This window comes from Zootoca vivipara, chromosome 6 (genome assembly GCF_963506605.1).
Source record: "Zootoca vivipara chromosome 6, rZooViv1.1, whole genome shotgun sequence".
Lineage (NCBI taxonomy): Eukaryota > Metazoa > Chordata > Lepidosauria > Squamata > Lacertidae > Zootoca > Zootoca vivipara.
The window spans coordinates 57,900,435-57,913,432 of NC_083281.1; the positions used below are offsets into that span (position 1 = coordinate 57,900,435).

The window sequence follows — 12,998 nt, forward strand, 5'->3', positions numbered from 1 at the left end:
GGAAGCGGAAGTCATCTAGGGGTGAGGGGCGGGACTTCCGGGGCTTCGGCGAGGCGGGAGGTTCGGGAGATCCTGAGTGAGGTGCGTGGCGGGGCTGTGGGGGAAGAGAGAAAGAGCGCGCTCTTGAGCACGTACAGAGTGCCGCTCCCACAGAGGCGCCGGCGCGCGGAGTTTCCGGATCCCCCGGCGTCCAGGGATGAAAGTGACTCTGAGCGCGTGCAGAGTTCCTGTCATTAGAACAAGCACAGGGAAGCGGCTCGCCCTATTTGCTAGATGCTGCGGCTGCGTCAGTTTGCTCGCCTGAGGCTACCGGACTGGCCACCGCCCTCGGCATCGCAGGGCCAGGAAGAGGGGAGCCCGCAGGGAGTTCCTAGGAAAGGGGGATCTCTGCCCGAGGTTGGCACTGCTGGGGATGGGGGACTGCCCCTTAGCTGCTTCTGGGTCGGGAGTCCCGCTGGGGTGAACGAGGGAGAATCTGGGTCTCACCCCGCCTCCAAACCCCTTTTCTCCTTGTTGCAGAGGAACCGTGGGACGATGGTGCAGCTGGTCGTGTCCCGGTGAGTCTGCACTGGCTTCTAGCGGTGGTGGTTCGGGAATGATCTTTTTGCTACACCTCGTGACCTATAACAGCTCTTCCCTTCCTCGTCTTTTCCTTGCAGGGATGGGGTTGGAGGTCTGGCAGAGTGGGTGCTGATGGAGCTCCAAGGCGAGCTGGAATCGCGATCTGGGGCTGGCCTGGCAGGGAGGCTCCTGGGGGACCTACATTACACTAAAGAGGTGAGGGACTAGCCAGGTGCTTGCGGATGTGGGGGGAGTTCTTGGTTGAGGCTGGCTTCCTTCCATACCACTCTCTCTACAAGGCTTGAGTGCCTCCACTGTCTGATCTCTCTCTAGGGAGTCCCTGTACTCATCGTGGGGCACCACATCCTGTATGGTAAAGTTGTGCGTCTAGAGAAGCCCTTTGCCGTCCTGACCAAGCAAGCCGTGCCTGGGGGCGAGTCGACCTTGGGACCAGGCCACTACTCAGTCACCGCTCTCATAAAGAAGAAGCTGCTCTTCAAAACCCGCCCCAAGCCCATCATCACCAATGTGGCCAAGAAAGCATAAGGATGCTGCAGCCCACCTCCAAGCACACTGGTGCCTCGTTCTCATGGAGGAAGATCTGCCTACTTCCTTGCAGTGTCGGGGCTGTGCTGAAAGGGACAAATCCTGTCCACTTAGCCAGCTTGTTGGAACTCAGTGCTTTTCGTTCCAGTTTATGCAGTCTGTTGTGTGAACCCAGCCCTTGGGAGAAGTGCCTTATCTCAGAGGCCAGTCTTTGTGGGATTAAAGCCAGTGTCTGGGAGAATCCAGCACCCATGTCCAGTGTGTTCAAATAGCCAGTGCTTTCCCCAAGAGCAGCTCAGCTGTGATATTCAACCCGGTGTCTTTGCTAAGGTGCTGAGCCCCTTGCCCCAAAATCCAGAGACGACTGAACAAATAAAAGTTATTGGGGCACCTGAGTAATATTAGCCTGATCTTCATAGCAGGGATGGAGGACTTTGCTCTGGGTTTCAGCTTAGATCCTTTCCCAAGGGCTGGTGACCTCTGCCAACCTGATGTCCTCTGGTCTAACACTCCCACAAGTTCCAGTCAGCACTGATGACTCTCTACAGTTATCTCCTGCAGAAACTCAAGCCTCATTGTGGGCCCTGCTGGTCACTTACCGTAGTTCTTCCTGGGTTCTTGATTCCATTGTGCTTTTTGCCACTTGGTTTTGGCGGCGGCGGGGGGGGGGGACTCAGCTGTTGCTAAAGTGCCTTTTGAGAAATGGGCATCTCTTTTTCAGACACTAGGAGATGATTAGGTTCTGATCTGACTTTATTTTCTGTCTCTAGGACATTTTGGGGGAGGGGGTGACTATGTTGGCAAATAGGAAATCAGAATGGCTGAAAGGGAAATCAGGCTGAAATTTCCTGCAGATTTCAGCTAGCTTAGACCTGGTTCTTTGCCCCTGCCAGTGTCTTCCTCCCCACCACTCAAATTGTGTGCACTTTGGTGAAGGGAGGGGATGCGCAGAAGAAGTCCCAAATATACCCTAGACCATCTAGTTTACAAGCTATTTTTATTGTAACAAATGCATCATAGTAAAAAAAACCCAAACAACCTTTATAAAAAATATGAAAATGCAGGTAAAAAATAAATAAGTTTACAAATAACTTTAAGCAATCAACTAGTGTTTGTTACCAAAGAGTACAAAAATTCTACAAATTTCATTTTAAATAAGAGAAACCCAAACGGAGTAACGTAGAAAAAGGGATGCAGCCCAGAGCAGGGAATGTTTTTTTGGGGGGGGGGGACAAAGCCTGGCACCCTACCCACCCATCCCTCCACTCTCATGCCTGGGACCAGCGCAGGCCATAGAGAACAGCACGGGCAGAAAGCAGCATTTCCAGACATTCGCAATTAGGAAGGATGCACAGTTGGAAAGAGGAACCTGAGGAAGCTCTCCATCTTTTGCCACAGTGTTTGATTTGGCAGCTCTTTGCAGGGAGGCATCTGTCTTAGGCAGGTTACAGAGCAAGCTTTTCCACATGGCTCCCCCCAACAGGGCAGCCTTTTAAAAGGCAGGCTCTAGTGTGGGCTGCAAGCTCTCCTAGCCTGCAAAGCAGCCATTCTTTATTGCCAGGGAGTACCATATGCTCCCCCAGCCACCAAAAGAATTGCTTAGAACCATTCCTTTTCAAGCTGGTTGGGGCCCCTGGGAAACAGCTAGGCAATCAGCCCTTAGGGTGTGAGGTTATGCTGAGGGGGCGGGGACCAGCCCTTTCAGGTGGCAGTAGTGGGAGGAGACATCTGTCCAAGATTAGTTTATGCAGTCAGTCCCCAGCATAGAAAAGTTCTTCACTAGTCTGTGCCTAGATAAAGGGAGCTTGCAGCCCAAAAGCCATTATTGCTTTCTTAGATGGCAGTGCAGACTCCATCTGCCTTCCAGAGGTGGCAGGACAGAATTGGCACTGATGCCACTTTAGTCTACCTCCCAGCCACATGGACCCATGGGAGTAGCAACTGCCCTATGTCCACTGCTTCCCTGTCTAATATTAGGGGCTTGTTTTTCTTGTTCTTGTCAATTCGCATGGAGCTACAGGCAGGAGAGGCAGGAATTTCCAGGTACAATCTCAGATTCAGAACCTTTTGTGGGATGGGCAGAAAGAGCGGCAGTGCCCATCTGGAGGGAGAACTTGGAATTGGGCAGTGGAACCTCTAGCAGCAGCAGCAGCAGCAGCAGCAGCAGCAGCAGCAGGACAAAGTCAGACTCAGCTAACTGGCCTGAGGCAGAAAGGAGTAGAGGAAGATGGGCACTGGGAAGGCTCCTGAACAGCACCAAGGCCAAAAGATAGATCAGGTGCCCTCTGTTCCTAGGAGGTGGCATGGTCATAGCACAGAATATTATTTTGGTACAGAAGTCTCTTGTGGAATCCTGAGAAGTTGCTTGGTTTTGTAAAAATAAGGTGTCTAGCCTCATTGTTGATGGGCAAGTTTTGTATTTGGAAAAACAAAAGTCCAATACACTAAAATACTGTGTGTCCACCTCCCTCATACCCCCTAAAAGCATATTTGGAGCAAAAGCATCCAAGTTACTTTTGATCCCAGGGATTATTCAGCTCCCTTACATAGCAAGGAAAACAAAAGTTGTCGGAGCCTATCCAGTGTGTGTATGTGTGGTGCACACACACACATATACACACAACACCCTCCTTAGTTTGGGGGTGAAAGGTAATAATAAATATACATCTGCTCTAATCAGAAAGTTTCTTCACTCTGTTCCTTGTCCACCAATTGGATTCACAGTGCCTGTGAAAACTGGGAAGTTGTGTGGCCAAGGTCAGCCAGTCTCCAGCATACAGGGCCTTCTAGTGCTTCTCTTGAGAAGCAATAAAGAGTCAACTTTGGAGTACTGCTGCTCTAAGCAAATTCAGCAGCAACCTGTCAATTTTTTGCAAGCTAACAAATTTTTGTAAATCAAGGTCCACACAAATATGTCTAAACATAAATGCGCCTGCCTTATTTGGCATCTGTTTTATAACTCTGTTGAATTTAGAACCCCCTTTTTTCAAGAAGCAGAGTGGAGGCCAAAGGAACAATACAAACAAGCTACTAAAGAAGCATTCAAATATTGCTTATACATTTTCAGAACTTTTTGTAAAAATACGAATTTTAGAAACTTGGTTTGTTTTCTTTTAGCCATAAAAAGGAGGGAATCAGAGATTTTTCAGACCTCCACATTCTGCACGAATTGAATTGCAGAAAATCTGTGCCTTTGCCTATGCTGAAAGCATGTAGATGACAGTGGATTTACTACAGCAAGTGCCTAAACACTTTGTTCCCATGCTGACCTACTAGCTTAGGAACAGGCAAGGAACAACTAGTGAGCACTTCCATCTCAGCAATGTGAGTTTGGCATAAAAGCTGCCCAGAGCTTGTTGCCAGCTGAAGCTGGGACCCCCCCCTTCCCTTTCAACACAGGCAGCTTCTTGCCAGAGAGACTGGAAGGAGTTGTAATGGCTGGGCAGAGGTGCAGATTGTGAATCAAGAAATGGCTTTTAGACTGGGTGGCAGTGGCCTCCCAAAAGCAGCACCACTGTCCTCGGTTTCTCCCCCTTCTCTGAGCTGGAAGTGTAACATGGCCATGTTGGCAGAGCACCAGGGGGAGAAGAAGTCTGTAGGAGAAGCACCAGAAAGTTAGGAGGCCCAGGCTAAGCAGAGGCCAAGAGAGAGAGGCTGGTCCAAAGGAAGATCTCCAGACAGGCAGCTCTGTTCACAGCATTAAAGTATTTTAACACCCCCTACCCAAGCATAACAAAATATGGTCTAGAACACTGGTCTTCAACTGGTGGGTCATGGCCCGCTTTAAGTTTAGTTGGGCACTACCACCATACAAATATTGTGGAAGATTAAGCAATAGATCTCTAGATGCATGCTTTGGTTAAATGTGGGTCCTGGGACTGAAAAGGTCCCAAAAAGGTTGAAGATACCTGGTCTACAGCAGCCTTCCCCAAGCAGATGTTATTGGACTCCCAGCTCATACCAGCTCCAGCCAGCAATGTCAGGGATGACAGGAGTTGGAGTTCAATAAGTCAGGGAACTGGGAGTCCCTACAGGATCTGTAGGACCACTTGCATGATCCGTAGTCCTGGACTAAAGAGGGAGGTAGCAATAGGTGGTCCACCCCCCAAAACTCCAGAAGGAGCTGAAGACATTTGACCAATCCAGTTTGCAACCTGTTTTATCGAATTCACAGTAGCTGTGGTTCATGCTGTATTGGGCCAATATGGGAGCTTTCAAGTATCTTGTGTTTGTTTAGAAATGGGCAGCCTAGTCATTTGATGTATTCTTTGGGCAACAGCATGTTCCCGCTATGGCCCAAAGGTGGTTTTTTCTACTGCCAGCCTTTCCTTCTCAGTAAATTTCCCTCCAGTCCTGCAGATGCAGTGATTACAGGCAGAAGGGAGCCTCTCTTGGAAGGAGCACATGTTCTGCCCTGTCACCCCACCTCCTGTGGGGCCTCTGCCTAGAAAGCAACCCCTTGAAGTCAGTGGCTCAAGCCCCACTTGCTTCTCCTATGAACAGAGAATAACCCTTACAAACTCCTTAAAGCTCTTCCTAGGGAAGATCAAAAACCTACTGATGGTCTCTTCGCTGGGCACAGAAGGGCCCCTTCTTTAATAGATCTCCACGAGGAGGTTATTATTGCTCCCTGTAAAAACTGCACCCCCATCAGCTACAATGATTCTTGTACCCTGAACCGGCTACAGAGATCGTCCCTGCCACATTGGTGCTATTCTGGGGAGAGGCAGTGTCATTTGCATAGAACAACAGGGACACCTGGTGGTGGAAACTTTTCCCAGGAGCTGTTGAGCTTTCTGCAGGGGCAGGATCCGTTCTGCGAGGCTCTGGCTTCCATCCCCAGTGATGCACTCCTGAATCTGCCAATTTGCTTCTGGGAGGGACATTTCAAAACTGGATCAGGTCCGGAGCAGGGTGGGGGTCCAGCCCTCCTTAAGCCCTACAACCAAGTGGGAAAACACTGCCAGTCCTTTGCTATTATTGCACTCCCCGCCCCCCCTCCATCCTCATCACACCTCCGCAAACGCCAAGCTGTACTCCTCCTGGGGCTTGCTGCAGCGCCGGGCCACGATTGCCAGGTAAAGGGTGAGCAGTGCCACCCAGTAGCAGGCATAGAGGATGGCTCCCGAGATGAGGAAGACCAGCTCCGTGTCCGTGAAGAGGTCCTGGTGGTAGGCAGTGTAGGCCAGCCCCCCCAGCAGCACTGCCACCCAGACGGAGACCGGGATGAGGCCGATGAAGTTGACCACAATGGTCTTGCGGCCGGAGGTGCCCCAGCCGGACTTGTTGATGGTGGCGATGGCGAACATCTTGGCCGGCAGGAGGCTGGTCATGTATAGCAGGGAGTAGAGGGACATGAAGATCATCTCAACGTTGCCGCGCAGGAAGCAGGCGTAAGTGGCCTTGATGACGCCCACCAGCTGCACCGTCAGAAGGAAGAGGAGGATGTTCCAGATGCGCCCACGGTAGAAGAGCTGGATGACGGTGGCGATGAGGAAGAAGGGGAAGAAGCCCGTCACCACCGACTCGTAGGTCATCCACAGGTGATGCTTGTGGAACCAGAGGGCGTTGTAGAGCCACTCCCGGAAGTAGGACTTGCTCCAGCGCGTCTGCTGGTTGAGCCAGCGGAGGTACCTGGTGGGCGTCTCGGTCAGGCACTTGGAGCGAGCAGTGTACTTAGTCCGGTAGCCCAGGCTCAGGACCCGGTTGGTGAGGTGGCGGTCGTCCCCAAAGCTGCACTTGCTGCCCAGGAATGTCTGGTTGTACCAGTCCTCCAGGAACTGCTGCAGCAGGGCGTTGCGGTACATGCCCAAGGGGCCGCTGATGCACTGGACGCAGCCAAAGTAGGACTGGCAGGCCCGCTCCACATTGAAGGCCATCCAGTAGCGCACGCTGCTCAGGAAGGAGATCCACGAGTCGTACTTGTTCAGGATCTGGGGGGAAGAGGCAACGCTGAGTCATTGGCCCTCCACAACCCTCCCACCGATGGACAGGTTGGCTCCTGTACCAGTTTCCTTTACCACAGATGCACATCAAGCTGACCCGTGGCTGACCCCAATTATTGAGGGACAGAAGGCCTCCTCTTCCAGTTGTTTTGGACTACAACTTCCATGCACCCCATCCAGCAAGCTGTAGGACACTGAGCCTGATGGGAGTTGTAGTTCAAAACAGCTGGAAGAGGACCAACTTTGGGAAGGCTGCCCCAAGGAGCCATCCCTGTGAGCATTATCTGAGCCAGACACTCTGCACAGCCATGTGCTCTCAGGTCCACACCTGGACATCCCCGCCAACTCCACCGACGCGAGGATCCTCCTCCATGATGCGCAGCATCTCCACTGTGCAGGCTGGATCAAGGACAGTGTCAGAGTCACACACCTGCCAGGGAAAGAAAAACACCCTGTCAGGACGCTCTTGTCTGTCCCTTCCCTTAAAGAACTTTTACGCAAATTGTGGCTTCTTTTTGACAAATATTGCACTGTTCGCATGGGGAGAGAAAGCGTACGTATGGACGTTTCTTTCAAGTGGAATGCACACCCCCACCGCCTTCAGAACAATTTTGCATGTTGTCCCTGGGGGACCCTGCTCCACACCTTCCCAGGGAGTTAAGGGCTCTTTTGTACTCTGGCATGCAGGGTGGAGGAGAACTGTAACTTTCCTGAAACTCCAATGAGAGGTGGGCCAGGGGAGGAGAATGAGGAATGGACTTAGATCTCTGTGCCTGTGCATATTGAGTGTGTGTGTGTATACATATTTTTGTGTGTGTGTGTGTGTGTGTGTGTGTGTGTGTGTGTGTGTGTGTGTGTACATATACACACACTTGTACATACATACACATAGTACATTTGTATAACTGATGCAGTCATTGGAATATTGGTTCTATTATGGTTAATCTCAGAATTTTATGAGAGTTTGCACTTAATGTATATTATCATTAGCCTGCATCACCCTGAGAAGGCAATTAACACGTTTAACTAATGATAATAATAAAGATGTAAGTGTAAGTGAATGATAGAGAAGTGACACAAACTCTCCTGGACACTTCCTCATGTGAACACAGACCGGAAGTGGCGAGGAGGAAGATGTCACACCAGGCACAGACGAGAGGGAGCCGGTCTCCATTGCCAAACAGGCATTGTAAGGTGAAGTGCAGAAGAATCACAGGGCATCTGTACCCAAGAGCATGTATGGTGAGGGGCTTTAGCTTAGTGGCAGAGCACCTGCTTTGCATGCAGAAGGTTCAATCCCCAAGGGCATCTCCTGGTCCCCTACCTGAAACCCTGGACATGTATGATAATAGTGAACTAGATGGATCAGGGATCTTGACTGTATAAGGTAGCATCCTATATTGAGGGGGCAGCTGATATCTGTTCAGCAGCCATGCAGGCCAGAGAAGGGGGATCGAGCCCAGCTGAAGAATCCTGCATTTTTGGAGGACAGGGAAGCAGAACACAGAAGCAAATCCCAAAATGAGAGATACAGTATGGGCATACCCTGCATCTGCCTCCTCTTATTCAAGGAGTCCAGAGCTGGTCTATTCAGACAGCAGAATGAAATGGAAGAATGGACTGCAACACTTTTCACCTCCAGGTCCTGGTTTGAATGCCTCCACAAGTTATAACCCCCTGTAAATGGAAAAGCAGAGCACCTAGCAAAGGGCTGAGGTACCACCTCTCTCCTTTGTCTGCCAGTTTTCTGCTTGCGATGAGGTCCCCCAGAAAGTGCTGAAGGCACATTAGGCCATCACATCGCTGAAGTGATGCAGATCTGGGGCTGATCAGCAATTGAATGAGAGATTGCTTGGGAACCATGCTTGGGTTCCATAATGAAAGAAGGGTGGGGTGTGCATATATGGAATATATCAATATATATCTATCCTCAATTACATTTTACCATCCCCTGCTGCTCAATTACATTCTACCATCCCCTGCTGCTCAGAACTACAGCGCATGAGTGGAAGGGAGCAGAGGAGAAGCCTCTGCGCTTACACATGGGTGAAAGAAGAACTGTTTTCCTACTGTCAGATTGGAGGCTGAGTTGTGATCTCAGGAGAAACATTGGAAGCTGCCTGAATTCATCTAACTCAGCACTGCCTGAACTGATCAGCAGCCGCTTTCCGTGGTTACAGACTGGGGTCTCTCCCAACCCTACCTGGAGATACTGGGGATTGAACCTGGAGATTGAATCCACTGCTTTGCAACTGGATTGTGGCCTTTCCTTAAAAAATAAATCAAGATTCTAGTCCTCAAGATTCTATACAAAGGGCTTAAGGAACTGGGGAAGCTGCCTTATCCTAAATCAGACCATTAGTCCACCCAGCTCAGTATTGTCTGCAAGGGGCTGGTAGTAGATTTCCATCCTTCCCAAGCTGGAAATGTTACTGGGGAGTGAACCCAGGACCTTCAGCATGCAAACAGGTGCTCTACCACTCAGGATCATAGGATCATAGAAAGCTATCTTATACTGAGTCAAACCATTGGTCCATCTTGCTTAGTATTGTCTCTACACTGACTGGCAGTGGCTCTCCAGGATTTCAGGCCGGGGTCTGTCTCCCAGCCCTCCCTGGAGATTCCAGGGATTGAACTTGGAACCTTCTGCATGCAAGGCAGATGCTCTACCACTGAGCTAAGGAGAAGCAACCAGCTGCTCCAAAGAGGGGCTGATTGCATGTTCAAGCCCCAGAGTGTGAAGAAGCAGCTCATTGTAGCCCTACTTCCCTCTTAAGCTCACAGCACCTACTGGTATGTATCAGGGTGTAGGGAGACAGAGAGTTGCCCTTTAGGGCTGTGTTTACTATGGGGGCCAAGGAGCCCAGACCCAAGTCTCTCTCCAAATCATTTTGAATGTAGCTAATACTCCTCCCACCTCCCTTTTTCTGCTTTTTGACAAGGGCCTGGGTTGTAGGATGAGCATGAATGGGAAGATACAGAGAAGGAAGAGCAACAACAGGCAAGGAGCAGGGCTCCGCCCCCGACACCCACCTGCACGAAGTCGACAGAGTCTCCAAGGGCACAGAAGGCTGTGTACATCACCTCGCGCTTTCCGCCCCACTTCTGCATGATGCAGGTATAGGTATTGTGCCGGACAAGGCTCTGGATGTGGCGCATGGCCCTGCGGCGGCCAGCCTCCGACTCGCCCTTCCCCCGGGCATGGAAGTTGCTCTTCCACACATAGCAACCTGTCCGGTCAGAGCCCATCACCTCGTTGAAGATGTCCATCATGTAAACGTCGTCCTCCCCATTGCCATCCACCACCATGACAACCTTGAGGTCGGGGAAGGAGATGCGCTGGATGGAGCGCAGGCATTTGCGCAGGTAGTCGGGGTCCTCCTGGTAGGCAGCGATGCAGAGGGCCACCGAGGAGCGCAGCTTCAGGGGCCGGCCCTCCAGGCGCATCTGCCGGTGCTCCAGGAAGGCAAAGAGGCTCTGGATGAAGAGGTGGAGGGCCAGGATGGCACCATAGAGCCCAAAGGAGAGGTAGTGCCTCTCAGTGTGGATGAACTGGTAGCCCGTGACGTAGGCAGCAAGGATGCCTCCCAGCACCACCACGGCAAAGAGGCTGGTCCCAAAAACACGCAGGGCTGTGGAGAGCCTCACTGGCATCTGGAGAGGAGGCAGAGAGGCCTGGTTAGACTGTGGTCACGGTAACAGACGCAAGAAACCTCCCTGATTCCTTGGCGGCAGCAGCAACGGTGTCCCTTCAGAGGGTGTTGGACTCCAAATCCCATCAGCCCCAGCCAGCATGAGCAGTGGTGACAAGAGTTGAAGCCTAACAACCTCTGGAGGGATGACCCTGCTTTTCAGATCTTACAACTCTTATTGCATTAAAACTCAGAGGAAGAACAGAGAAAGGCAAGGTGTCCTGTACAGAGCAGTGGCTCTCCAGGGTTTCAGGCTAGGGGCACTCCCAGGTCCACATGGAGATGCTGCCAGGAGGTGAACCAGGGACCTTCTGCATGCAAAGCAGATGCTCTACCACAGAGCTGCAGCATTTCTGCATTAGTACTATGGCCAACAGTCAGAGATCACCTGACGGGTTGTTTTTTTACCCAGCCTTTAACCTGGCAGGATCCCAGGGCGGTTTACAATTAGAATAATAGAATCATAGAGTTGGAAGAGACCACAAGGGCCATCCAGTCCAACCCCCTGCCAAGCAGGAAACACCATCAAAGCATTCTTGACAAATGCCTGTCAAGCCTCTGCTTAAAGACCTCCAAAGAAGGAGACTCCACCACACTCCACACTCCTTGGTAGCAAATTCCACTGCCGAACAGCTCTTAGTGCACTAAAAACAGCAATAAAAATAACCGTGGAACAATAACAATACTTCAAACAAAGGATGCAAATAGGCAATCAAACAAAAACTATAGTACTGTACTGTAGGAAACAGACAGTTCTGCTTTCAGCTGCTGTGGCTCAGGCATTTTCAGTTGCCCCCACCCCAGGACTGGATGAAAAGTTGTTGCCGTTGATGGCAGTGGCAGGAGAGCCACATGTTAATACATCTGCCTGATGCAGCAGGGAGCCTAGGAAGTCTGTGGCCAGCTAGGTCTTCTTTGACTCCAACTCTCATCATCCCTAAGGCCGGGCCACGCTGGGTCCGCGGGCTGTTGGGAGTTGTAGTCCATCAACATTTGGCGGGCGCCAGGAGCGCGGAAGAGGGTGCAGGAGAGCGCCGCTGAGCCAGGCTGTCGCTGCGCCTTCTTGCCACGGAACCTCGCCAGGGGTCTCCCAATTGGAGAATTCCAGGGATCGACTCCGAGAACCTCGTGTCCTCAACTGCAAAGCGCGCCTAATCCTGCCCGGCTAGGCAGAGGCCCTGCACTTCCACAGCCTGACCTACTGTGTGCGCATGAGAGCAAGGAGGGCAAATGCACCCGGTGTCCCAGTGGTCGCAGCCCCATAAGTTTGGGGTGGGGCGTACAGGGCGCAACCCCATAGCACCCTCTTTCCCCCATGCCGCCAAGCCTGGACTTCGCGGAAGCCCCCTCATTCTTCCTCACCATGCCCGGTCTTGGGGGGGAAAGAGAGAAACGGTTCATTTGCATCGCCCAGTCTCCGTAGGAGCGGAACCTAGGCTGGCGGGAGCGGGCAGACCCGGCAGAGAGATGGGCTCTTCGCAACGGGCGGGCGGGATTTTGGGATGCGCCTCTACGGACAAAGGCAGAGAGGGCGGTGATGGTGGCCCCGAACCGAGCCTCGCAGGAGGCAAGCCGGACGGGGCGGCGGAAAGCCCTGTAGGAGAGGCTGAGGCTCCCCGGAGCCCAGCTCAGCCCGAAGCGGGAAAGCAGATGAGAAAGCCTTGTCCCTGTCCAGGGCCAGGCTGAAAGGCTGAGACCTTGGTCCAAAGAACGGTGTCCTCCTCCCCTCTCCAGGTTTGGCTTTGGAGCGAAGGCGAGCCCACTGCGGAGCATGTGCAGAGCGCTTTCCCCCTCCCACCAGCCCGAACCAGCACATGCGGCTCCTGCGCCCCGGGGAATCGGGTGTGGCACGTGTCTTTGCCAAGGGCTGGACGGCCATCGCCCTCCCGCACCCCGGCCAGGGACCTGAGACTCACCGTGCCGCGGCTTCCCCCCGGCCGCTCCCGCCTGCTCAGCTTGGCGCGGCGCTTTTGAGGAGGGAGACGCCGAGCCCAACCTCAGCCTCGACGGGGCGGGGAAGGAGCGCGCAAGGGGCAGAACTAGCCCCCTCCCTCCCGAGGTGCCACCCACGCGCCGCCGCCCCGCTCGAGCCCCGACGGAGCCCACGCCTGCCCTACTCAGAGGCTGCACAAGCGAAGTTAGGTCGGGACTGAAAGAAAGTTCACAAAAGAAAAGGCAGGGGCTGGGGCTGGGTAGCCTTCCATGCGAAGCCCCCAACTCTGGTCATGTCACGTCCAATGCCAAGGGTCGGTTG

The 12,998-nt window shown here is 52.5% G+C and overlaps 2 protein-coding genes across 5 annotated transcripts; one reads left to right on the top strand and one right to left on the bottom strand.

Moving 5' to 3' along the window:
* The first annotated feature begins 34 nt into the window (after positions 1 to 34).
* Positions 35 to 6,293, top strand: CHTF8 (chromosome transmission fidelity factor 8). 3 transcript variants are annotated; one of them, XM_035117835.2, is made up of 4 exons: positions 35 to 81; positions 520 to 557; positions 660 to 777; positions 895 to 6,293. In XM_035117835.2, exons 2-4 carry the CDS (start codon positions 535 to 537, stop codon positions 1,105 to 1,107), a joined length of 354 nt encoding a protein of 117 aa, XP_034973726.1. In that variant the 5' UTR covers positions 35 to 81; positions 520 to 534; the 3' UTR covers positions 1,108 to 6,293. The 3 variants fall into 3 exon arrangements, with proteins under 3 accessions (XP_034973726.1, XP_034973725.2, XP_034973724.2); XM_035117834.2 differs by lacking the exon at positions 35 to 81 and adding an exon at positions 90 to 396; XM_035117833.2 differs by lacking the exon at positions 35 to 81 and having other exon boundaries at positions 90 to 557.
* HAS3 (hyaluronan synthase 3) lies at positions 6,117 to 12,700 on the bottom strand. Of its 2 annotated transcripts, none has more exons than XM_035117832.2 (3): positions 10,086 to 10,936; positions 7,381 to 7,482; positions 6,117 to 7,040 (listed from the first exon to the last, which is right to left on the bottom strand). In XM_035117832.2, the coding sequence occupies exons 1-3, from the start codon at positions 10,704 to 10,706 to the stop codon at positions 6,117 to 6,119; spliced, it is 1,647 nt and encodes a 548-aa protein (XP_034973723.1). In that variant the 5' UTR covers positions 10,707 to 10,936. The 2 variants fall into 2 exon arrangements, with proteins under 2 accessions (XP_034973723.1, XP_060132008.1); XM_060276025.1 differs by lacking the exon at positions 6,117 to 7,040 and adding an exon at positions 12,661 to 12,700 and having other exon boundaries at positions 7,343 to 7,482; positions 10,086 to 10,706.
* Between the last annotated feature and the right edge of the window lie 298 nt (positions 12,701 to 12,998).

Bases quoted from the DNA above. Each gene is read 5' to 3' on its own strand.
- CHTF8 (XM_035117833.2), top strand. From the start codon at position 274: ATGCTGCGGCTGCGTCAGTTTGCTCGCCTGAGGCTACCGGACTGGCCA. The intron at 558-659 runs GTGAGTCTGCAC...TTTTCCTTGCAG, and splicing joins GTGCAGCTGGTCGTGTCCCG to GGATGGGGTTGGAGGTCTGG. The intron at 778-894 runs GTGAGGGACTAG...ATCTCTCTCTAG, and splicing joins ACCTACATTACACTAAAGAG to GGAGTCCCTGTACTCATCGT.
- HAS3 (XM_035117832.2), bottom strand. From the start codon at position 10,706: ATGCCAGTGAGGCTCTCCACAGCCCTGCGTGTTTTTGGGACCAGCCTC. The intron at 7,483-10,085 runs GTGGGTGTCGGG...TTTCCCTGGCAG, and splicing joins ACTCTGTCGACTTCGTGCAG to GTGTGTGACTCTGACACTGT. The intron at 7,041-7,380 runs GTGTGGACCTGA...TCTTCCCCCCAG, and splicing joins GAGTTGGCGGGGATGTCCAG to ATCCTGAACAAGTACGACTC.